The 24,486-nt window shown below is 47.4% G+C and overlaps 1 protein-coding gene across 1 annotated transcript in view; it reads right to left on the bottom strand.

Moving 5' to 3' along the window:
- ASTN2 (astrotactin 2) overlaps positions 1–24,486 on the bottom strand; it is a 984,610-nt gene that overhangs the window by 624,280 nt on the left and 335,844 nt on the right. Inside the window, exon 5 of the mRNA XM_065946624.1 lies at positions 19,728–19,835. Coding sequence (XP_065802696.1) covers positions 19,728–19,835 — 108 coding nt within the window. The remainder of the gene's footprint in view (positions 1–19,727; positions 19,836–24,486) is intronic.

A 24,486-nucleotide genomic window follows, 5' to 3' on the forward strand; every position in this document is an offset into this window, starting at 1 on the left:
GGGGATGCTCTGTCTGGAGGGATCAGTGTGAGCACTGAAAAGCTGATGACATTTATTCCAGTCAGACCTAGCAGGACAGTCTGGCTTTATCAGATGGAGCGGGGTTGACAAGGCACTCTAGGCTCACCGAACTGCACCAGCAAACAGTAGCAGGTGAAGATGTGCAGGGTGTGTTTGCGGGTGGCTGGGCAGAAGACAGAATGCAATCTTCGGCTAGAGGCCACTCTGGCTAAAATTAACAACAGGTAACAGGCGGCTCAAACAGTAAAGAATCTGTCTGCAATGCAGGAGACCTGGGTTCGACCCCTGGGTCAGGAAGATCCCCTGGAGATGGGAACAGCTACACACTCCAGTATTGTTGCCTGGACGATTCCATGGTCATAGGAGCCTGGTAGGTTACAGTTCATGGGGTCTCAAAGAGTTGCAAACACAACCAAGCGACTAACACTTTCAATGGCAATCAGAACAGGAAAGGAAGAAAGGAAAAAGGGTGGGTGGGGATAGCTGCAACTGCAGGGACAGGATGATAAAGCAGAATGCCAGAGATGACGCTAAGGGCTGCATACACAGTGTCTCAGTGAGTCCCGCATATGTATATACACACACATGTATACCTATCTGTGAATATGCAGTTTTTAATTTCTAGTTCATAAGTGAAGAACATGAAACACAGAGGGGTTGAGTAACATATTTAGGGTGAGGAAACAGCAGAGCCAGGATCTACATTCAGTCTGTCCATCTCCAAAGTCAGGGCTTCCCATGCCTCCTACACCTCACCCCACAACAGGCTAAGAAGTGGAGAAGTGATTACGAAGGCCAAGAGGGCGCCGCCACAGGTATATGAGGGAATGACATGATTCAACAGATGCTTGCAAAGGATGACTGGTGTTTCGCGTACCTCATCAGCTTTGGGCAATCCCTACTTCCTTATTTTCTAATGAAGCCCCTTCTGGGGTGAGTAGGGGCGGACATGGTCCATTTGTAGCAGTCCCCAAGTGTCCCAGAGGAGCCCTGGATTGAGCCCAGAGCTCAATCCCTCTGACAAAGGCTCCAGCCTCCCGCAGCCCCCGGGGGTGATTTATCAGAGCAGCGTCAACGCCTCTGCCCAGCAGCCTGTGATCCAAGGCTGGCAGCCGGGGCTGGGGTTTTTAATTAGCTGAGAGAGGGAAGAGTCAGGCCCTCTAGGATGGAGAGAAAGAGAGACACCAAGACGGCTCATAAATCCAGATCCAAGGATCCAGCGGCTGGCGTCTGGCGGGGGCAGGGAGGAGGGGAAGGAACAGACTGACTGGCTAGCTTTTCAGCTTTTTCATGGTCTCCTTTGCTTTCTGGGTCTCCTTTGCTTTCTGGTTCCCACCCACTGCAGAGGGTAGGGTGGGAAACTGTGCCGCCTTTTCCACAGCAATCCCTGGGGAGGCACCCTTTTCTAGTCTGGCTGTATGACCAAAAACCAGGGACCCTCATTTCTGGTTCCGTCTCTACTGCTCACTTGCTGTGCAGTTTGAGACCAAAACTACAACACAGAAGCTTGCAGGCTTTGGAGTTAGATGTGAGCTGAAATCTCTGCACTGTGATGCTTATTTAAACTGTGACTTGAGCGAACTGCTTTTTTCTCTCTGTATTTCAATTTCCTCACCTACAAAGGCAGAAAAAGATCTTGCATTGCAAAGACTAAATGAGAACACAGGTAAAGTGCTCGGCCCCTAATGGATGCTCAATAAATGACAGCTCTTTTAAAATGCATTTTCTTCTCTCTTGGCCTTAGTTTTCCCATATGTAAAATGCAAAGTTGTGCCACATGACTTATAAGGGCTTTTCTAGCACCGATTTCTTCTGGGTATTCTTATCTGGATGTGCGTGTGTGCCTAGTCGTTCCGTCGTGTCTGACTCTCTGTGACCCTATGAACTGTAGCTCGCCAGGCTCCCCTGTCCTTGGAATTTTCCAGGCAAGAATACTGAAGCAGGTTGCCATTTCCTCCTCCAGAGGATCTTCCCAACCCAAGGATGGAACCTGCATCTCCTGCATTGATAGCTGGATTCTCTACCACTGAGCCACTTGGGATGCAAGAAAAACAATCCAAATCTGGGCAGGAGGGAGCGTATTTAGCAAGGAGGTCGCAAATCTACTCCTTGCAGGGGTCCAGGGGCAGAACTGGGGCTACGGTAAGGAAGAAATCTTGAGTGAGGCATATTTCATGCCAGTGAAGCAAGACAGTTCTGAGAGTCAGAGCCACTGGCTGCCTCCATAGTGAGTGAGCTCCCTGCATCCAGAGAGAAGAAGCAAAAGTTGGCCAACAGTTTGGAGCTGATGATCTGAAAGAAATTTAAACATCAGATGTAGGGGAGGGACTAGAACTTTTCCTTTAAGTCCTTACCTGCACTGAAAATATCATGGCATAATGCTTGGCGTTATATAAACTTATTGTATTGTTCATCATTTAAATCTCACAACCCAGTGGGTAGGGAAGATTAGCACCCACACCTTCAGATAGGACACTCGAGATGCAGAGAGTGAAGTCGCTTGCTCAAGGTTGCACCCACACAGAAAGAGGCAGAGCAAGGCCAAGAGCTCTGGTGAATCTGACTCAAGCCTCTCTCTTTTTGTTTCACAGTTGGGTTCCCATCTCTGATTCCACAATGGATGGCAGCCCCAGCCTAGCTAATATTGATTGCAGCTGTCCCTTCCTTCCTCCCCAGCCCCTGTCTCTGTCCCCCAACTGCTCCCCCACAAGTATTTACGCTGGGCTGCCTGGTAACAAACGGCTCGTTACCATGCGGAAGGCGACAGCCGGGCGATTAGTGAAATTTGTTACCCATGCGTCTCCGAACAAAATTAAATTAAAAGTGCTGCTTCGCTGTCAAGATAAGGGCCAAGCTGCTGAGATAATTTTTCACTCTCAAACACTCAATTACCCAGTGAGGCTGGATCAGATACAATCAAAGGGGAAAAAAGAAGAAAAAAAAAGAAAAACAGAGGCAGGACCTCCAGGAACAGATGTAAGAGTTGTTATCACTCCCTCTGGCCAGAGATGTTAAAGAGGCTGTTGCCATGGTGACAGGCTGGACCACATGAGGCAGGTAGGTGGGTGTGGCCTCTGACTACATCCTGTAATGAAGGAGATGCTCTCCATCCCCACCGCCCCTGCCTTAAGCCAGACAGTGTCACTTCTCACCTGAATTATTGCAATAGTCTCCTACCTGCTCCCTCTCACCCCATCCCTGTTCCCCTCTTTCCCAGCTTCTACAAAAGCTAGAGTGACCTTTCTACCACACATCAAAACATCACCTCTTTGCTGAAATCCTTTGATGACTTCCCATTGTCATCATGATGAAGTCCAAAGCACCCGGCCAGTGTCATCTCTAGCTCTCTGCTCCTGAGAGTTTATATTTCAATGAAACTAAGCAGATGTATCCTTCCTTCTTCTTGTTTTCAACAGGAATTATTTTGAGGTCCTACAGTATGCCAGGCATTTTGCTTGATCCCACTCTATTCATCGTCCCTTCCGTATGAATAGTCTTCTCTGACCTTTTTCCCTTCAACAATTCCATCCTGTTTTTCAGAACTCAGCCTAAATATTTCCCATGCCAGCATTTCTGCCCTGTTCCCACCAAGCTGGTCAGGTGTTCTTTCTCTGTGCCATCATGGGATTCATCACCAGCCTTTATCATAGCCTTTTTCATTCTACTGTAATTGCCCATCTGATCCCTTCCCCACTGGACTGTGTGACGCACAGGGCAAAGACCATGTGTCACTTGCCTCTGTAGCCCCACGGCCCGCAGAGCAGGCTTCCAGTATTAGTCATGTGAACTGAAATCACCTTGGATTTAAGTGATGGAATACGTGCTAGAGATTTTTCTGGAGACAGGCAGAGTCTCTCTTTTCCTTGTGTCCAGTTTCTCTATCAGAAAGAAATCTATTTCTTTAGATTTGTTTCAAGATTGTTATTTTCTGTACAGCCAGCTTTGATTTTTGGACCCCATGTATCCAACATCTCACTCTAAACCTCCTCAGCCATTATTAGCACACAACTAATAGTATGTTACCTTACATTTGCTAAAAACAAAACAGAAAGTATTCTTCAATTAGAATCACAGAATTGTAGAGCCAAGAGGACATCATAAAATGATAATCTGTTTGACTGGGGCTTCCTTAGTGGCCCATTGGTTAAGCATCTGCCTGCCAATGCAGGGGACACAGGTTCGATCCCTGATCCAAGAACATCCCATAAGCCACGTGTCAGCCAAGCCCGTCCACCACAGCTACTGAGTCCATGCTCAAAAGCCCGCTGCAACTTCTGAGCCCACATGCCCAGCTAGTGGGGCCTGCGCACTCCGGAGACTGTGCTCTGGAACCCAGAAACCGCCTCGGGGGGAAGCCCCTGCATCACAACCAAAGACAGGCCACAGGCAGCAAAGAGGACCAAGCGCAGCTGAAAATAAATAAATCAATCTATGTGATTATTGAAAGGTTATAGGCAGAAACAGAGGCCACTGAATTTGGCGGATCTGGTATTCTCCATTATATCTTGGTCACTCTGCCAGACTGAACATGCCTTGAGTGTATGGATCACCAGTCTCACCAACAGAAGAGCTTTGATCAAAACTCAGAGATGCCCAGGTTCCACCTCAAACCTACTAAATGAAACTCTGGGTTGAAACCCAAAGGTAGGTATCTGTTTTAAAAACCCAAACATGTTACCTACATACATAGGGTTGGGAACCATGCTAAAAAAGGAAAGTAACTTTACTCGAAACACCATCCAAGGACAGAGTACAAAGAGATCATTCTCATGATCCAGGATCTGTTCTACCTGGATATTTAATTTTGATTCTTCTTTATCCTCTTTATTCTACTCCATTAGATAAAGATGAATTGCATTCATGCCTCCAGGGATCCCAAGACCAGACACACATTGGTTTGAATGAATAAGGGGAGAGGGATAGACAACAGTTTCCAAGATTCCAAGTGAACTTTGGAGATGGTCTGACCTAGTTACTTTATCCTAGTGTATAAAGAAATAGGCAAGCTTATCCATCACCTAGCATTTTCCCGGAACTGTGCTAAGTGCTTTACTTGCATTGTTCCATTTCAATCTCAAAACCACTCTTAGAAGAAGGAACTACAATTATGACTTTACAGAGCTGAAGAAAACAGAAGCCAGTGGGTTAAATTGATCTTCGCAAGATCACTCTGCAAACATTCACAACCACCTGTTTATTTCTAAAGAACTTAAGCATTGCACACTGGTACAATTACCTCTAGCAAAAACACTCAATTGAAATTCCTTTAGAGAACAGGCAGAGTATTAATGATAAACATTATTCACCCACATATATTTTTTAAATGAACTGTTATGTTTGTCCTCAGAAGTAATCACTGTGGTTTATGAATTCTGCCCTTCTTAAAAAATCATTCTCAACAATTATCTGGCTGCATAATATTCCATCAAGTTGATGCACTGTAATTTACTTAGCCATTTTCCTATTGTTGGACATTCAGGCTCATTCTAATTTTTCAATATTTCAGTTTATGCTACAATGAGTATCTTCAGGTTTAGAGCATCATGAAAAATGAGTAGTGTCATGGAAAAAATATGGTCATAATACAATGTTGAGTAAAAAAAAAACAAATGCAAATATGTATGTTGATTACAGTTGCAATGATGAGAAAAATATATTCAAATGAGGATGAGAAAAATGAAATAAGCTCTTTGGTCTAGAAGGTTCCTGTTTGTTTTTGTTTTCCTCTACTAGTATTATTACATGATTCTACACTGGTGAAAAATGATTAAAACAAAACAAAACAAAACAATAAGCATACCATTCCCAAAGTTGTTGAAGCATCTCAGTTCCTTGAGCATTTTTACAGTGGAGAGATGAGCTTAGGAGTCAGTGGTACTGACTCTTTCCATGGATAACGGCCAGAGGAGGAGCATCTCAAAGGCTGTAACCATGTTCTTTTTTATTGGCCAAGCCATATGGCATACAGTATCTTCGTTCCCTGACCAGGGATTGAACCCACAGCCTCTGTAATCAAAGCATAGACCCTTAGTCACTGGACCACCAGGGAATTCTCTGAAGTCATGTTTTATTAACATGTCTTATGTCTTATTAACCCCTGATTTCCAAGAGAGCCATGCTGTTCCTGAAATCTATAATGTGTGTTCAATGAATCAGAGCATAGCATTTCAGAGCTTGAGGAGGCCTCAGATATAATTTATTCAAACACTACACCCTAGCTGAATGAATGGAGAGCCAAAGAGACTTTCCAGCATCCGAGGGCAAGAACAAGACTTGACTACACTTTCCCCCGAATCTACTCTAATTAGAAGAGACAGATGGTTAGCAAATTTGCTCAACAGAAGCCATGAAGGAAAAGTCCTTTTCCAGGCCAGCATAGAATGGGTTTGACTCGGTGAACCTGAGTGAGTTTCAGATCTCCCCTGAATCCGTATGCTCCCCAGCCTCTAAGCTGCTCTCATGACAAATGCCTCAGAGCTGGGGCATCTGTTTCCTCCCCATAGAGCGCCAGGTGGTTTGATTGTACCTGAGATGCTGAGAGAAGGACATTTTCAACCTAGAATCCATGACTGAGCAGAACACCCTGGAACTCTTCTGTTTCCAGCCTACATCCCCTCCTAGCACAGCCAATTCCTCTTGCATCTTCATTTACCATCTAGTGGAGCTCTGAATTCTTCAATGACCTGCAAGATTCTCCCATGCCCTATACACTTTCTGCACATCCCCTCTTCTTAAACCTGGCTGGATCTGTAAATATGATGGGATATCACTCTGTGATTAAATGATGCTATCTGAGAAAACTGAAAGGATTCTTTTCAGATATAATTAAAGTCCAGAAGCAGCTGACTGAGTTAATCATATAGGAGTTTACCCTGGGTGGGTCTGGCCAAATTAAATGAGTCTAAAGAGATGCTCTCCAGCAGCCCTTGAGGAAGCCATGCTGTGAACAGCCATGGGCGTGACCTGTAAGAACTGGGAATGGTCCTGCCCACAGCAGCTACAGAGCAGGCATGTCAGTCACGCAGGAAACAAATCCTGCCAATGACTACCTGGGCTTGGAAGAAGGCCGTAAGCCTCAGCTGAGATCAAAGCTCTAAGCCGACGCCTCGATTTGAGACTCTGAGTAAAGAGCCTGAAAGTAACATAAACTGGACTGTTGAGCGGCAGAACTACTGCGGGATAATAAATATGTGTTGTTTGGAGCTGCTAAGTTCGTTCGCTAAGCAGAAACAGAAAGTGATGCATAGCCACGGAATGCTGACTCCTACTCCTTCTCCCCCATCAGACCTCTCCCGGGCGCAGAGCTGGTTGGCAGTGTCTGCATCTGGATGTCCTGCGTGCACCCCAAGGCAGCAGCTCTGCGAGCTCATCCCTTCCCCCGGCCCCCAAAGCCTGCCGCTCCCAGCTTCCCTGGTTCTGTGATGCTCTCCAGCCCCCACACCAGAATCCAGCCCTTGTCTCCGGCAGTCCTCACAGGCTCACCTTATAGCCAATGGGTCACTGACTCTAACTGTATTTTAACACATCCCCAGCAGCTACTCCAACACACGCTCCCCCAGAGGGCCCCCACCACTACCTCAACAGCCTGCTTTATACTGGTCTGTCCCCCTTCAGTTCTTCCTCCACTGTGGAGAGAGTGATCTTTTTTAAAACAGGCACAGGATGATGCAACTCTCTTCCAAAACCTTCCGGCACTCCCCATTTCACGTAGGTTCAAGTTCAGGCTCTCTCCTGCTCACTTGGAGATGGGTTTTCTTAAGCACATGGCCACCTGCCAGCTATCATTAGGGTCCAGCATTACTATGGGTTCCTCAAAGATACCTTTCATGACTTTCCCCACGATAGGATGTCCCCCTTATATTTTCTTCGGTGGCACGTCTGACAGTGTGACATGATACATACCTTCATGTATTTATTTGGGAGGTCCTCCTTCTCTCTGCATTTCTCTCTGGCAAGATTCACGAGGGCAGTCCCTGATTGGTCTGTTTGCCACTCTACACCCTATCCTCAGCATACAGTCTCAACACCATTAGACACTTAGTAAACGTTAGCTGATTCAATGAACACAGAGATAAATGAACTTGACAAAGTCTCTCTTGATCTGAGTCAATTCACCCTTCCCAGCCTTGTTCAAATTATCTTCATTCATATACCTTGTACTCTAGTGACATAGGGCTTCCCTGGTGGCTCAGATGGTAAAGAATCTGCCTGCAATGCAAGAGAAATGGGTTCAATCCCTGGGACAGAAAGATCCCCTGGAGAACAGAATGGCAACCCACTCCAGTATTCCTGCTTGGAGAATCCCATGGACAGAGGAGCCTAGTGGGCTACAGTTCATGGGGCCACAAAGAGTTGGACACGACTGAGCGACGAACACTTTCACTAGTGACATATGACCTGTCGGATTATCACGCAAATCCTGCAGAGTGGGATTCTCACCTCCATTTTATTTATTGGGGGGGGAGGTGGGAGGGGGGATCGGGATGGGGAACACATGCAAATCCATGGCTGATTCATGTCAATGTATGGCAAAAACCAGTACAATATTGTAAAGTAATTAGCCTCCAACTAATAAAAATAAATGAAAAAAGAAATTTTTTTTTTTTGGCCTCACCATGTGGCATGTGGAATCTTAGTCCCCTGACCTGGGATTGAACCCATGTCCCTTGCAGTGGAAGTTCAGAGTCTTAATCCCTGAACTGTGAGGGAAGTCCCCTCACCTTCATTGTTTAGAAAAAGAAATTGAAACCTGGAAAGTCAACTAACTTGTCCAAGGTCACCTAAACTAACAGCCAGGGCTACATAAGGTTGTGCATACAAGCATCTCATAATGCACTGGGCACACAGTTAGCAGTTTCAGCTCTAAATTTGGGAAAGAGTTTTGCAGGGGAGGAGAACCTCGCCGGCCCACAGGATTGCAAGGGAAAGTGAATGACAGAGTGCTCATGCTTGGGAGGGAAGCAAGGAGTCACAATACCTCAGTGGAAGGAAAAGGGGTGGGGGGAATCCTGCTGAGTCTAGTTGAAAAACAAGAAAGCAAGGGAGACTGATTATTCCTCCTCGCCAGTGTAAGCAACTAAAACGACATGTTTGCTTTATCGCCTTTGGTCTCCCATTTGATTTCTGACAGCCGCCTCCCTCCCGTGGACGCCAGGCGGTCAGGTGCTGAGCTGGCTGGCATCACTAAGGAGGAGGAGAAAGAAGAACAATTTAAGCAGTATTTCAGGGACCGTCATGAGCTTGGGGAGGGAGTTTTTGAAGTTGTCTGGCTTCCTCTACGCATTCAAGGAACCCTTGTTTGCCAAGCCCGCTTGATGTCTGCAGCTTGGGGACAGTTAGTCTGGGAGGGACCTTTAAGAGCGGAACAATGGCAACAACAAACCAATGTCTGTTTTCTCTGAGGTTTGAGGGAAGGGAGAGAAGAGAGACATTAGATGGGGGTTTATGAGCCTATAACAATTTCTGAATGCATACTTTCCTCTCGCATCTTGTCAAATAGGGCCAAATGCAGGCATAGATCAAAGCTAGATTTCTGCATTTTACTGTTCTTTCAGTACGAAAAATCCAAGCTTCCGATCTTGTTTCTTCATGAGAGAAACCAGAATATCTCTAGAAAGCCTGCACAGCCTGCAGAGGAAGGTATCTGTCTATCACAGATCACAAACAGCTAACTACCCGGGCAAGAACGGGGCTTCCCCAGTGGCTCAGAGGTAAAGAACTCGCCTGACAATGCAGGAGCCACAGGAGATGCAGGTTCAATCCCTGGGTTGGGAAGATCCCCTGCAGGAAGGCATGGCAACCCACTCCAGTATTCTTGCCTGGAGAATCCCATGGACAGAGGAGCCTGGCGGGTTGCAGTCCATGGGGTCACAAAGAGTCAGACACGACTGAAGTGGCTGAGCATGCACACACAGGGCAAGAGTTATGACAAGAGGGAAAGCGTTTAAAAGTCTGTGAGATGCTCCTAGAGTCTGAGACAGTGGTATGGTGACACCGGACTTGGGGAGCAAGTGGAGTGAGGCTCAAGACTCCATCCTGTCATTCACTGACTCTAAGACCTTGGAGAAATTCCTCTGCCAGGTTTTACTATCATTCTTCTGCATAGAGAGACAAGGACAGTAAAAGATCACACAGAATCATTAGTGAATATTCAACAGACCTGGCACAAAAGCAACAATAAATGGTCACTCTAAGTTGTCATTCCTCTTAGAATGGGAAGTCACGTTCCTGACATGGGAAAAGGGGGATACAACCAGCGGGAGGTAACGCCAGAATAAGAACAGGCATGGAATATGAGATAATATGTCAGGGGAACTGTACAGTGCTTTTTCTCAAATCTGGCCAAAAATTACAATTGAAAGAGAATTTTATACCAGATCCCTTGGCCAGATATTCCCATATAATGTGTCTGAGATAAGTATTTAGAACTATTATTATTATTTTTAAGTTTTCCCAGTGATTCTGAGGTTTAATTAGGTCAGAGAACTACCCTGTTCTGACAGCGTTTCTGAACCACACAGCTGAGGACACCTGACCCACTGTCAGCTCTGACCTGACCCAGATCCTAGGACTCAGCGATCCTTCAAGCGGGTAACACCAGAGTCTCCATCCTCCTACGCAGGCCCTAAATATCCAGCCTCCCCAGCTGACCTTGTCTTCTGTTTCTGCAGAGAGATGCTCTGAGTCCAAATGTGCTTTGTTCCAGATCTAGTGCTCCGTCCTCTGGGAAAGATTCTGGATTGCCCAGACTATTTCTAGAAGAAAAGTTTGTGCCCTCTGGCTTGTGCAATATTAATAGCTTATTTCTTACTTATTTAACAACGGGCTCTGAGGAGGAAAGGGAAGCTTGCATTGCACTGCTTGGTAATATGCCCCTGGTACAGATACTTCTTCCACAGTTGCTTATAAGCTACCAATGTGACATCACCCACAGCGGAGCTAGAAATGATGAGTAATACTGGCTCTCACAACTGCTATGGGTTGGAACCAGCACAGCACTGGAAGATCTCTTTGTCACATATTTTTTCCTCCCTGGTCAAATACCAGGACCCCCAGTGATGGTGGGGCCCTGGGAGGGTGGTCCTTATGGTGGCTGCCCCTCCCCCCGCCCCTCCAGCGGATACTGCAGTAACTTCTCAGCGTCCGAGATACTTCTGACCATCCCCAGTTTTGGTCCTAGTTCCTCCCGGGCTGATGCTCTCTGGAGGGTTACAGAGTTTACACCAGGATATTCCCAGGGGTCTGGTCAGACTTTCAGGACCAGCACAGACATGGGAACCTGCCCCGTCTCCTTAGTACGTATCTACTGCTGTGGTATGCACTGCACAGGCATCATCTCAATCATATAATGATATGAGCGGATTTTGAGATCAAAGAACTTAATTCCAAATATCAGCTCCCCTTACCTGGTGGTAATCTCAAGTAAGTAACCTCTCTAAGTCCCGGTTTCCATAGTGGAAAAAACAGAGGAAAAAACAGTCCCTTCCCGGGAATTGCCCTGGTGGTCCATGGTTAGGACTCTGCACTTCCATTACAGGGGACATGAGTTTGATTCCTGTTTGGGGAACTGAGATCCCACTGGGAGTTTGGTATCACCAAAAGAAGAAAAAAGTCCTTTGGGACTCCCCTGGTGGCCCAGTAGATAAGAACTCTTATCCCCTTGCAACACAGGGGACATGGTTTCGGTCCCTGGTCGAGGAACTAAGATCCCACATGCCCCAGAGCAACCAAGCCCGTTCGCAGAAACTACTGAGCTCCAGGTCTCTAGAGTCCTTCCCCCACAACTAGAGAGCCTGTGTCCACAAGGGCAGACCTGACCTGGTGCAGCGAGGACCCGACGAAGCCGAATATACAGACACAATCCCTGCCTGTGGTAGTACTGGGAATTCTATAAGATGGTTTGTATAAAGAGCACAGACACGGACAGAGAGAATTCAATCAACCAGGCATGGCTTTGCTTTGCTTCGCCTCTTTCTCCCTTCGTGTGCCTAAGTTTCCATCATGACTGGTATTACTGGAAACTTAGAGGGCATCAAGTTCTACCTCATTGATTGACAGATAGGAAATTGAGGTCTGGAGTCTCGCTCAGTCCTCAGAGTCAAACAAGGGTGCACCCAGGATCAGAGGCCCAGGTTTAAGCCCTCCGGTAGTGTCACTACATTCTCTTGTGTGGCTCCTCCTCCTCTGTTCCTGCCTCCCTCCTTTTCGCACAAGCTCACGGGCACCACCTCTCCCTGGCACTCCACCCTGTCCTAGCCTGCCCCGATTTCCCTCTGCCCAGCTCCACACTCCAGGATGACTGACAAACGCATCGAGAGCTCTGACGCTTTCCTCTCTGGGGCTGCCATCTAATCCTTTGTCTTAAGCTCCAGTCATTCTGTCCTTAGTAGGGGTCCCTGTTGGAAGGGAGAGTAGGTCAGTTGGACAGAGGAGGTTGACAGAAATAAGGACCCTGGAGACTTGCTTCTCTCTCTGAGGCACCCCCACACGCACCCCAGATACCAGGATCATCTGTTCCAAGTCCCCTCCACAGCCTGGGTTTGCAGCACTCTTCCCAGGTTACTCTAGCTACAGAGCCTTACAGGATGATTAAACACCAATCGATCTGTCTTTAGTGTTTACTCTTTTCTGAGCAGCAGGTCCTAGAGGCGCAACCTGCAGGCTGGAAGAGGACACCCGCAGATGTCGCAGAGCAAGAGGCTGTCCTTAGCAAGGGACAAGGATGGGAAGGAAGAAAATCATGTCACAGCATCCCCAGAGGCCAGACCCACCAAGTCTATGTTCTAACCCAAAATGTTTTCTCCCCCCACCAGAAGCAAGACCAACTTGCAGACCAACACACTGGAAAAAGGCCATGGAGCTATGCTTTAGCTCAAGCCACTCATTTGCTGTGCTTAACGGATTACCGTTTCGTGAACACTGATCATGTGGTAGGTATGCACTGCTAAGCATGTCTTTTCACACTTTCCTTCCTTTAAGCCCTGCAAAAAGCCTAAGGAAGAGTAGAAGGGCTAACCCCAGACTGGTCTTCCTTTACCCAGGGGAAACTGAGGCTCAGAGAAGGAAAGTGACTCAGCCCAAGCCACACAGCTAGGGAACAGCAGAGCAAGGATCTGGACCCCGGAGTGCTGATTCTGAAACCCCGTGATGTGGTGAGAAATGCTGGGTAAAGGACGGGATGGGTGCCCCAGTGGCCAAGGCATGGCCCCTGCTTATTTCCGCAGCCCAGCAGCCATCATTCTCAGATCCAGAGCTTGACTCTGCCCAGCTCCTGGCATCTCTCATCCCCACCCCCAGGGCACCAAGTGCGTCTCTGCTCCACACTCAGTGGGAACCCTTCTGTTGATGTTCAGCTTTCACTCTGCTCCGTTCCCATTTCCTGGAGTCTCTGCTCTATCCGGACATTCTCAGGTTATATTTCAGAACGGTCGCCTTCCCTCAATCCCCAAAGGCCTCCTTTTCTGTAGATATGGCTTGAACTTTCCCTTACCTGTCCACTTACTCTAAAACATGATTCAACTCTGAGTGTGTGTGTATACTGTTTATGTGTGTGTGTGTTGGCAGGGGAAAATCAAAACGAAAAATGTTCATACATCAGACTTTCTTGGCTGTCCAGTGGTTAAGACTCTGGGCTTCCAATGCAAGGGGTGCAGGTTTGATTCCTGGCTGGGGAACAAAGACCCCACAGGCTATGCGGCCAAAAAAAAAAAAAAAAGGAAAAGTAACTCATACATCCATACAAAGCTTTGCTTACAATTCAAGTGTTCTTATCACAATAGAAAATCTTAGCTTAAGGACCATCAGATTAAACCAAGAAACTAGAAGAAAAAATAAGTAAAACCAGGGTGCATTCATGCACCCTGGTTCTCTTTCCTGGGGAACTGAGCACCGAAGCTTAGAGGAAAGTGCACGCAGTTGGGAATGAGATAACATGGTTTCTAGAACTGGCTGAGCAACCAGAGAGCCAGAGAGGCTTGCCCAGGGCCCCATCGCACCTGCGCAGACCTGGGCTGGGAGGTCCTCGCCGGGCGCTCGCGCTGCTGGAATCAGCGGCAGCTGTACCGCTCTGCCTCCTGCTCGGCACTGTGCCTGGGGCTGGACGCGCCATCTGCGCTTCTCATCTGGACCTTCGTTACACACGCGCTCACCCTCATCAGCATCACGCCTCTGTGGCAGCTGCCTCCCCCTCCAAGGAGGTTACGACCACCGTGGGGCTGGGAGCCCAGGTCCTGTTTCCTACGCTGCCCAGAAGCATGCTGAGTCAGGGTGTTCAGTCCCTAAATGTAGGTTAGACTAGAATGAACTTCAGACTCGATGACAGGAGTTATACATATCCTTGTTTCACAAAACTTAGGAAAACTGAGGCCCCAGGAGAGCACTTACTGGCCAAGGGTCAGTGACTGAGTGAGTGGCGGGGCTACGGACTTCACTACCCATCTCCTGACTGTGAGTCCAGGGTCCTCTGCTAGCGCCATCTCTCCTTAATAAAGGTGAAATTCGGACAAGTGGGAAGCTACCGCATCCAACTACCTCATTAGTTAATGCTATCAAATACCTAAACAAGTGATGGATTGAATAGTTATTTACTTGACCCAACACAGAACTCTGACAAAGAGGCTCCCTTAGACAGCAAGAGCATGTACGGCATGAGATCAGATTCATTTCACAAAACATCGTGGGACTGCATTCACGCTTCCTGGACCAGTCCTACGGGCTACCTGTGTGATGTGGATGTTTAGGGTAGGGGATCAGCAAACTGTAAGGTCACTGGTGAAATCTGGACCAGCAACCATTTTTGGAAATAAAGTTTGATTAGGACACATGTACGTTCACTCCTTTATGTGTTGTCTGTGGGAGCTTTCCAGGTACAGCGGTAGCGTTAAGTAGTTCCAACAATGACTGTATATTCTGCAAAGCTGAAGATGTTTAGTGCTTCACCATTTACAGACAAAGGTTGCTGACTCTTGATTCAGGAAATCCCACCATCTAACATGTTTATATTTTGATATAATGCAAGCTGCGTGAGGGCAGAGCTTTTAAAAATTGTTTGGTTTCTGTCACCATCGCCTAGGACATGGCCAGACACATAGTTGGTGCTTGACAAAGAGTTGAGATATTGCGGGAAAGAGGGAAGAAAGTAGGGAGAAAGGGTTCGCTAGGACATGTCAGAAAAAGCAGAGTTGGGGCAAGGGAGAGGCTAGAAGAGGCAATAAGTACAGAGAAGGAAACCACGGGAGACGCAGAAGGGAACAAAAAACAAGATGGACAATGTGTGGCCAAAAACCACTGCAATATTGTAAAGTAATTAGCCTCCAATTAAAATAAATAAATTAATTTAAAAAAAACGACGGAGGAATGAGAAGAATGCAGTGAAAAATGAGGGAGGAGAGAAGAGAGGAAAGGGGAGAGGGGGAAAAAAAAAGAGATGAAAAGAAACAAAGAGGCAAACAGATCCAGAACACAGACGAGGCGGAGGAGGAGGAGAAAGACTGGCCATGAGCAACAGTAGGGAGGAGAGGGACCGTGCAGCGTCGGCTCTGACCCGGAAGGAAGGTGTGTGTGTTTCGGGGCAGGGAGGGGGAGAGGCGGGCAGTGCATCACAGCCCTGGCGTTCCCGCCATCTGGGACACACAGCCCAGATGTATGAAGTGTATGCAGTGTATGGAGCCCCGGGGCCATATTCTTTATCTCAAGTCCTGTGGCTTGCTTTTGATTTTCTTCTTGAACTCCGATTTACAGATAGGGACACACTCAATCAAGGATGTCTTCCCACTTAGCTGTAAATAGCCCAGTTCTTTGGAGAAGACTCATTGACATCCCCAGCCCTAATTTTAGCTGTCATACTGGGGGAGGGAGAAGACAGGTCAAGAATCACCCATCACCAGCTGCTAAATCTTCACTGCAGCAGATCCCAGAGGGCTGAGGCAGGGCAAGAGTGAGGGGAAGTGTATCTAGTGTCTGCAGAGTCCGAGATGCCTCCACAGGTGCTGGGTCTAGGCAGGCACCCCCCATAGGGGGCCGTTTCAGTGACAAGAGCAGGGGTAAGGAGATACAGAAAACAACAATGAGAACAGCACTGGCATTACAACGCCTACGTTTCATGGCTAAACACTTCACTGCATCTGTGTGTGTATTTTCATACGTACACACACAACACATCTTCTTTATCCACTCCTCTGTTGATGGGCATTTATGCTGCGTCCATGTCATGGCTATCGGAAATAGTGCGGATACGAACACTGGGGTATACTTATATTTTCAGATTATAGTTTTCTCCAGATACATGCCCGGGAGGGGGATGGCTGGATCATAAATTGCTAGGCCCTGAGTCGTGAATGACTCTTCAATCCTATGGATGGTAGCCTGACAGGCGCCTCTGCCCACGGGATTCTCCAGGCTGGATTATATGATAGTCCTATTTTTAGTACGAGGGATAAATTCGGAGATGGGGGTTGACATATACACACTACTGTATGCAACACAGAATAATAATAAGAGCCTACTATAAAGCACAGAGAATTCTACTCAATTCTCTGTAATGACCTACTCGGGAATAGCATCTGAAAAAAGAGAGGATATTTGTACATATAGAGAATTCATCCTGCTGTATACCTGAAACTAATACAACATTGTAAATCAACTATATGCCGGTAAGAATTAATTAAAACAAAAAACAAAAAATAATGCCTAAGCAAAATGGCTGTCTGAGGAGGCCTTACAAATAGTTGGGAAAAGAAGAGAAGTGAAAAGCAAAGGAGAAAAGGAAAAATATAGAATGGGAAAGACTAGAGATCTCTTCAAGAAAATTAGAGATACCAAAGGAACATTTCATGCAAAGACGGGCTCAATAAAGGATAGAAATGGTATGAACCTAACAGAAGCAGAAGATATTAAGAAGAGGTGGCAAGAATACACAGAACTGTACAAAAAAGATCTTCATGACCCAGATAATCACAATGGTGTGGTCACTCACCTAGAGCCAGACATCCTGGAATGTGAAGTCAAGTGGGGCTCAAAAAGCATCACTACGAACAAAGCTGGTGGAGGTGATGGAATTCCTGTTGAGCTATTTCAAATCCTGAAAGATGATGCTGTGAAAGTGCTGCACTCAATATGCCAGCAAATTTGGAAAACTCAGCAGTGGCCACAGGACTGGAAAAGGTCAGTTTTCATTCCAATTCCAAAGAAAGGCAATGCCAAAGAATGCTCAAGCTACCACACAATTGCACTCATCTCACACGCTAGCAAAGTAATGCTTAAAATTCTCCAACCCAGGCTTCAGCAACACGTGAACCATGAACTTCCAGATGTTCAAGCTGGTTTTAGAAAAGGCAGAGGAACCAGAGATCAAATTGCTAACATCCAATGGATCATCGAAAAAGCAAGAGAGTTCCAGAAAAGCGTCGATTTCTGCTTTATTGACTACGCCAAAGCCTTTGACTGTGTGGATCACAATAAACTGAGGAAAATTCTGAAAGAGACAGGAATACCAGACCACCAGGCCTGCCCCTTGAGAAACCTGTATGCAGGTCAGGAAGCAACAGTTAGAATTAGACATGGAACAACAGACTGGTTGCAAATAGGAAAAGGAGTACGTCAAGCCTGTATATTGTCACCCTGCTTATTTAACTTATATGCAAAGTACATCATGAGAAACGCTGAGCTGGAAGAAGCACAAGCTGGAATCAAGATTGCCGGAAGAAATATTAATAACCTCAGATATGCAGATGACACCACCCTTATGGCAGAAAGTGAAGAAGAACTAAAGAGCCTCTTGATGAAAGTGAATGAGGAGACTGAAAAAGTTGGCTTAAAGCTCAACATTCAGAAAACTAAGATCATGGCATCCGATCCCATCACTTCATGGCAAATAGATGGGGAAACAGTGGCTGATTTTATTTTTTTGGGCTCCAAAATCACTGCAGATGGTGATTGCAGCCATGAAATTAAAAGACGCTTACTCCTTGGAAGGAAAGTTATGACCAACCTAGACAGCATATTAAAAAGCAGAGAAATTACTTTGTCAACAAAGGTCCATCTAGTCAAGGCTATGGTTTTTCCAGTGGTCATGCATGGATGTGAGAGTTGGACTGTGAAGAAAGCTGAGCACAGAATAATTGATGCTTTTGAACTGTGGTGTTGGAGAAGACTCTTGAGAGTCCCTTGGACTGCAAGGAGATCCAACCAGTTCATCCTAAAGGAGATCAGTCCTGGGTGTTCATTGGAAGGACTGATGCTGAAGCTGAAACTCCAATACTTTGGTCACCTGATGCGAAGAACTGACTCATTGGAAAAGACCCTGATGCTGGGTGGGATTGAGGGCAGGAGGAGATGGGGACGACAGAGGATGAGATGGTTGGATGGCATAACCGACTCAATGGATATGGGTTTGGGTAGACTCCCGGAGTTGGTGATAGACAGGGAGGCCTGGTGTGCTGCGGTTCTTGGGGTCACAAAGAGTCAGACACGACTGAGCGACTGAACTGAATTATTTGCCCTTAGCATATACCAGGCACCATGATACTTTTTTAATGCAACAGAACAAAATTCATCTCCAAATCTATGAGGCAGTTCCAAGGCCCATTACACAGAAGAGAAAACTAAGGTATACGATAGGTAGATAAGTTGCCGACGGCTCAAGGCACCCAGAGAAGCAACATGATTTGTGTCCTGTGACTGTCCATCATGCATGGGCAGAATCCTTTTATGCAGTTTGGGGGACTAGGGGGCACAGATAGCCACATACCTGGATTAGCTGTTGTCATGTTCACGAGGGAACCTCCATTCTCTCCAGGCCGTGGTCCAAGCTCATGAATATGCCCTTAATCCCTTGCTGGGAATACCTGCTTGCACCCTAAATTCTCTCCCAAGATTGCAATCTTGAACTTGCTACTTTGCCATCAGGATTGAGGAATTATATTCCCAGGTGATGGCCTGAAATATGCTCTACTTCAGAGCACATTTTACCACAGTGAAATCTGCACATTTTACATACAGTGAGAGCCCATTTTTCCAGAGGCACCGTGGACCTCAGCCACGCGGTCTAAAGCCTGTAACGGGGTCCTGCCTGAGCACTTTCATGTCTTCTTACACTGTCATTATGAGAAAAAAATTATGTATTCAAACATCAGTACCGATTTTCTCTGCAGAAAACACACAACGTTGTCTAGAGGTTCCCAGGAAGTCCTGTTTACAGGGACCAACGGGAGAACTCCGTCTGGTCTCTATATCAGGTAAATAGGATCTCCTGGGCGAACCCTGGTTTTATCCCCACAGACTGTGCATTTGACTGCTGAGCATGTTTCATTCTGCACTTTGGTTGCTAAGAATCTCCGAGTTAAGCTGTCAGCCCCTTCCTAGAATACAGAACACAGCATGGCACGGATTACCGTGCATATATCTAAGCGGAGTCTGAATCATTTTCCTTACTCTGATTTTCCTTTCAATTTGATTCTTTATTGTGATGGATTTTTTTTTAAAAAAGCACACAAACTTACAAAACCATCTCCAAATCCTCTGAGGAATGGGGCAAGACAGAGAGAAATAGAGAATGAGTAGACAGGGTATCGGACGCCAGGTTCAGCATTAACTGGATCGGGACCAGGTTGCAGAAGAAGATTTAGAATCTGTCATGAAGCACAAAAGCTGCTTCCCAGACCTTCCTCCTGCAAACCCTGGTTTGGGAACCTTCTCCTGGATCCCGTTACCTTTGCTGCGGCGACGGCTGCGGTACTGCTCTGTGTAGAATGTCAGCTGCGTTTCATCGTCCGCCTCGGACCCGGACGTCCCCTTGGTTCTCCCAAAGCTGATGCCCCCTGTACAAGAAACACCATCCGTCAGTCACTGCAGGCCTCCAGAAGCTTGTTAAATCCCCCATCCATCCCAAAGACCAGCAACCCCACCCCCAAGTGACCCGGGAGTTGGCATGATTTATAGAAGGAGTTCAGGCTCTGCAGTGATGCGGACCTGGGTTCTCATCTCGGCTTGGCAGCCTTGGGGCTGTGTGACCTTGAGGAGATGCCTCCCTTTTCTGAGTCCTGGGTCCTTTCTGTCTGAAGTAGGGGAAAAGCTATTCATCTTATGGGGTTGCTTTGAAGATTAAAGGAGGTACGATATGTAAAATACCTGGTCCTGGGTGGGTACCAGGTAATTGATAGGTACACTGTTGCTTTGTATGATGGATCTGCCTCTAAAAAAGCATTCCAGGTGACTCAATTTCACACACATTTCAGTCCAGTGCTTACTCTACGCCAGGCCCAGAGCCAGACACAGGGGAAACAGAGAGACGCCGCCCGGTCCTTGCCAGCCAGGGGATCATAAGCTGGTCACGCGGACAAATGGGATCCAAAGGAGCCTTTAACCTAATTCATGGCCATGTTTCCCGCACAGTGGGATGCTGGGAATACGGGACAGGGCAATCCATCCCAACTCGGAGGACCTGGGAAGGCTTTACGGGTGAGGGGTAGATTTAGGGCAGGGCTGGAAGGACGGATGGGCTTCAGTAGCAGAAACTGGATGTGGGAGGGAAGGTAAGAGCATCCCTGGTGGGGGAGGGGAGTGTGGGTGGGAGGAGGAGGCACCGCAGCAGCGTGCTGACCGGCAGGATCTGCGGGTGCCACCCAGGAGAAGCCCCCGAGGGCCACACTGAGCACCCTGGAGCTTAATTTGGGATGTCACGGAAGGTTCAAGAGGGAACGCAGACCGTCCTTTAAGCATGAGGTGCCAAGCGCTGTGTGATGAGCTCTGCAGCCAGCATCTCACCCCAGATTCAAAGCCCTCTTGGGAGGGAAGCATCATGACGCCCACTTTGCAGATGAAGGAACCAAGGTCCAGAAAAGGAAAGTGATTTGCGAACAGGGAGTGAAGTCAGACTCGGTGCGTGGGTGTGACTGATGGCCAAGCTCAAAGTTTTAACCACTGTCGCACTGCCTCTCAGTATGAGGCTCTGGAAAATGGGAACAAAAGAGAATCTGTGTCCTCCTCCTTCCTGGAGGTAGTGTGTTGCAATGGATGGAGGAAGGAAAGGGACATCATCTGATCACTGTCCCCACGTGCGTCTTCAGCCACGAGCTGCCCCTGCCCCTCAGTGCAAATCCCCCCAATTCCCAGCAACTAAGAGCTGGACCTGAAGACAGCAGGGGACGCCAGAGTCGACCAGATGCAATTCCCCCACGTAAAGGCTCTGTTTTGAAATGGAGTTGGCAGACGCCCCACGGAGATTCTGGAAGCAGTGGAAGAACAGAGGTCCCAGAGGCCAGTGGGCTTTTAAAATTGCCATTAAAATATTTTACTGTTGTAGAAAAGGGAAGAAGGAAGGAAGGCGGAAGGGAGGGAGGGAGGCAGAGAGCTGGAAGGAGGGAGAAAGGGGGGGTCTTCGGTTCACCCACACACAATGTTTGGCCAAGGGGAAAATGAGGGCATGAGATGAAATAGCTGCCTTATGTACAGGAAACATCTGTCATACTTCCCGCTGTGTTCGGGCAGCAGAGAAAAAGGGAGGGATTTGCCTGTCAGGAGTCTACCCCGTACCCTTTAGTGCCACCGCAGTAGTTTTAACCATCCCAGCTAAACCTTCTCTCCCTTCCTCTCTCCTCCTCTTTCTCACCTTCCCTCCTTTCCCAAACAAATGGCAGGTTATGGTGAATGGGGCAGACAGTTTTCAGACAGGAGTCTTTCGTACTGGGACAGTCTAGCTGTGATGGGGGCAGTGGGAAGCGGAGGCTGGAAAAGCCATCAGGCAATAGGATACTGTCATAAGAAAAGCTAACCCTTCTGTAGTGCTGGCTCTCTGCCAGGCACAGTTCTAAACCCTTGGCTTGCATTGCCTTGTTTAATCTTTGCAATAACCCCAGGAAGAAGGTGAATACTTCCCTTCCCGTTTTAACGGATGAAGAGATGAAGGCAGGAGGAAATTTAGTAATCTGCCCAGGGTCACACGGCTGGGAAGTTGTAGACCCACAATTCAAATCCAGCTGGTGGCTGCTGTCTCTTCCCCGGGTCCCTAGGCTGATGTGCAATAAAATATGAATAAAGACTTCATTTAATGTCCACAGCCATCCTTGTAAGGAAGGCATTATGAACCTTGTTTTGCAGATGAATAAGCCATTCCTCAGAGAGGTGATGAGAGGTGCTGAGTGAGGGAGCTGGAGTGAAATGAGGTCTGCCTGCAAAGCCTGCCTCATGGCTAACCTAGTGTGGGGAAGTGTGTGTGAGTGTGTGTGCGTGTGTGTGGGGTGTGTGTGTGGGGGGGTGTGCATGTGAGTGTGTGCGTGTGTGTGTGGTGTGAGTGTGTGCGTGCATGTGCGTGCATGTGAGTGTATGTGAGTGTGTGCGTGTGTGTGTGGTGTGAGTGTGTGCATGCATGTGTGTGTGCATGTGAGTGTATATGGTGTGTGTGCGTGTGCATGTGTGTGCATGTGAGTGTGTGCATGTGTGTGTGTGGTGTGAGTGTGCGTGCATGTGAGTGTGTGCATGTGTGGTGTGTGTGTGCGTGTGTGTGGGGTGTGTGTGCACAAGTGTGGTGTGCGTGTGTTGTGTGCGTGTGTGTTGTGTGCATGTGTGTGCGCATGTGTGTTGTGTGCATGTGAGTGTGTGCGGTGTGTGCATGTGTGTGAGTGTGTGCACATATGTGTGTGTGTGTGTGGTGTGCGTGTGTGTGTGAGAGTGTGTGTGTGGTATGCGCAGAGGAAGCAACACTTGGTGATCTGACCTCTGGGGTGACAGCTGCGGGGCTGTCATTACCCCAGCAGCAGGGCACATTTTACACTTTCCCCAGCTCCTCCGTGGAACCTTAGCATCTGTACTATCGGCAGGAACTCTGATGAGGCTCATGTAGATCCTACATCTCCACCATTCCACGTGTCCACACACTCTGAGACCACGCTCCCGGCTTCTCCGGACCCCGCTCCGTTTCCACAGCCCTGACCCTCACCTTCCTCCTGTACGTATCAAGGTACCGTGTTCAGAATAGGAACTGATGCCGAGAGAGCCTGCCTCCCCATCAATCTGCCCCCTGCCAAATATAACGTGAGCCACACACGCAACTGTAAATGTTCTGTTAGCCACATGAAAAAAGTAAAAAAATAAACAGATAAAATTAATTTTCAGAATATATTTGATTTGACCAATGTATTCAAAATATCATCTTAACTTCTTAATTCCATAAAATTATCACGGGGCTTGCTAGGTGGCGCTACTGGTAAGGAATCCACCTGCCAATGCAGGAGACATAAGAGACAGAGGTTTGATCTCTGGGTGGGGAAGATCCCCTGGAGGAGGAAATGGCAACCCACTCCAATATCCTTGCCTGGAGAATCCTATGGACAGAGGAGCCTGGCGGGCTACCGTCTATGGGGTTGCAAAGAGGTGGACACGACTGAGCATCTGAGCCACACACACATACTTCTTTTGGGCTTCCCTAATGGCTCAAACGGGAAAGAATCTGCCTGCAATGCAGGTAGACCAGAGTTCAATCTCTGGGTCAGGAAGACCCCTGGGGGAAGGGAATGGATGCCAACTCCCATGTTCTTGATATTCTTGAAATATTTTATGTAACTTTTACAAGTGTTCAAAATCCAGTGTATATTTTATGCTCACAGCACACCCCAACCACAGACGAGCCACATTTCAAGCGCCCATGATATCGGAGAGCACATCCTGGGGGCACTCAGATGACACTTATTCCAGAGTATAATTAAGGGCCCAAATCTGGAGATATGAGTAAGCCACGGGCCCCACTAAGGTGCTGCATTTTTGTTTTTTGTTTTTTTTAATGAGACTTGAATGAAAAATGGTGTGGCTCAGATCCCATTAAAAGACAACAGTCATTGTCTCTACCCTCAGGCACTGAAAGGCAAGTAGGTTTCTAGATTGGTTTAATCTATGAGTCATGAGCGGCAACGCATGTCTGTACAAAGACATTAGCGTACTGGAGTCAGATATGAGTTCTAACTCCACACCCCAGTGATGAGCTGGGAGGGGAGGCTTGGGGAAGCCACCCAACCACTCTGCATTCCTCTTTAAAAAAAAAATGGGACAGTAACTCTCAGCTCCCAGGGTCATTTTGAGGAAAATGATACACTGTATGTAAACAGTTAGCACTGAGACGAAAGAATCGCGAGTAAGGGCGGCATTCCTCGTTAATTCAATGCTCGCCTGAGCTTAGGAGACGAAATGGAGATGCCCCTGGGTGGGAGGGCTGACTCCCTGCCTTCTGTGACATTGTAAGAAGGTGGCAGCCACCCAGGGCACATAGCCTCCGAGTGTCCATAGACGCTGCAAGGGGCCACGGGCCAATTACAGACTGACTTGGAGATGATTCAGACAAATGGAAAAGGGCCCCCTCTGCTAGCATTTTAATATGAAATCGGTGATACAGTGAACTAAAGGCAGCCATTAATTATACAGGGCTGTGCAAGTCTCTCTATTTAGGGGCTGAGAAAGAGTGAGAACGGTCAGAGGCTGGCA

Source organism: Muntiacus reevesi, chromosome 10 (genome assembly GCF_963930625.1).
Source record: "Muntiacus reevesi chromosome 10, mMunRee1.1, whole genome shotgun sequence".
Lineage (NCBI taxonomy): Eukaryota > Metazoa > Chordata > Mammalia > Artiodactyla > Cervidae > Muntiacus > Muntiacus reevesi.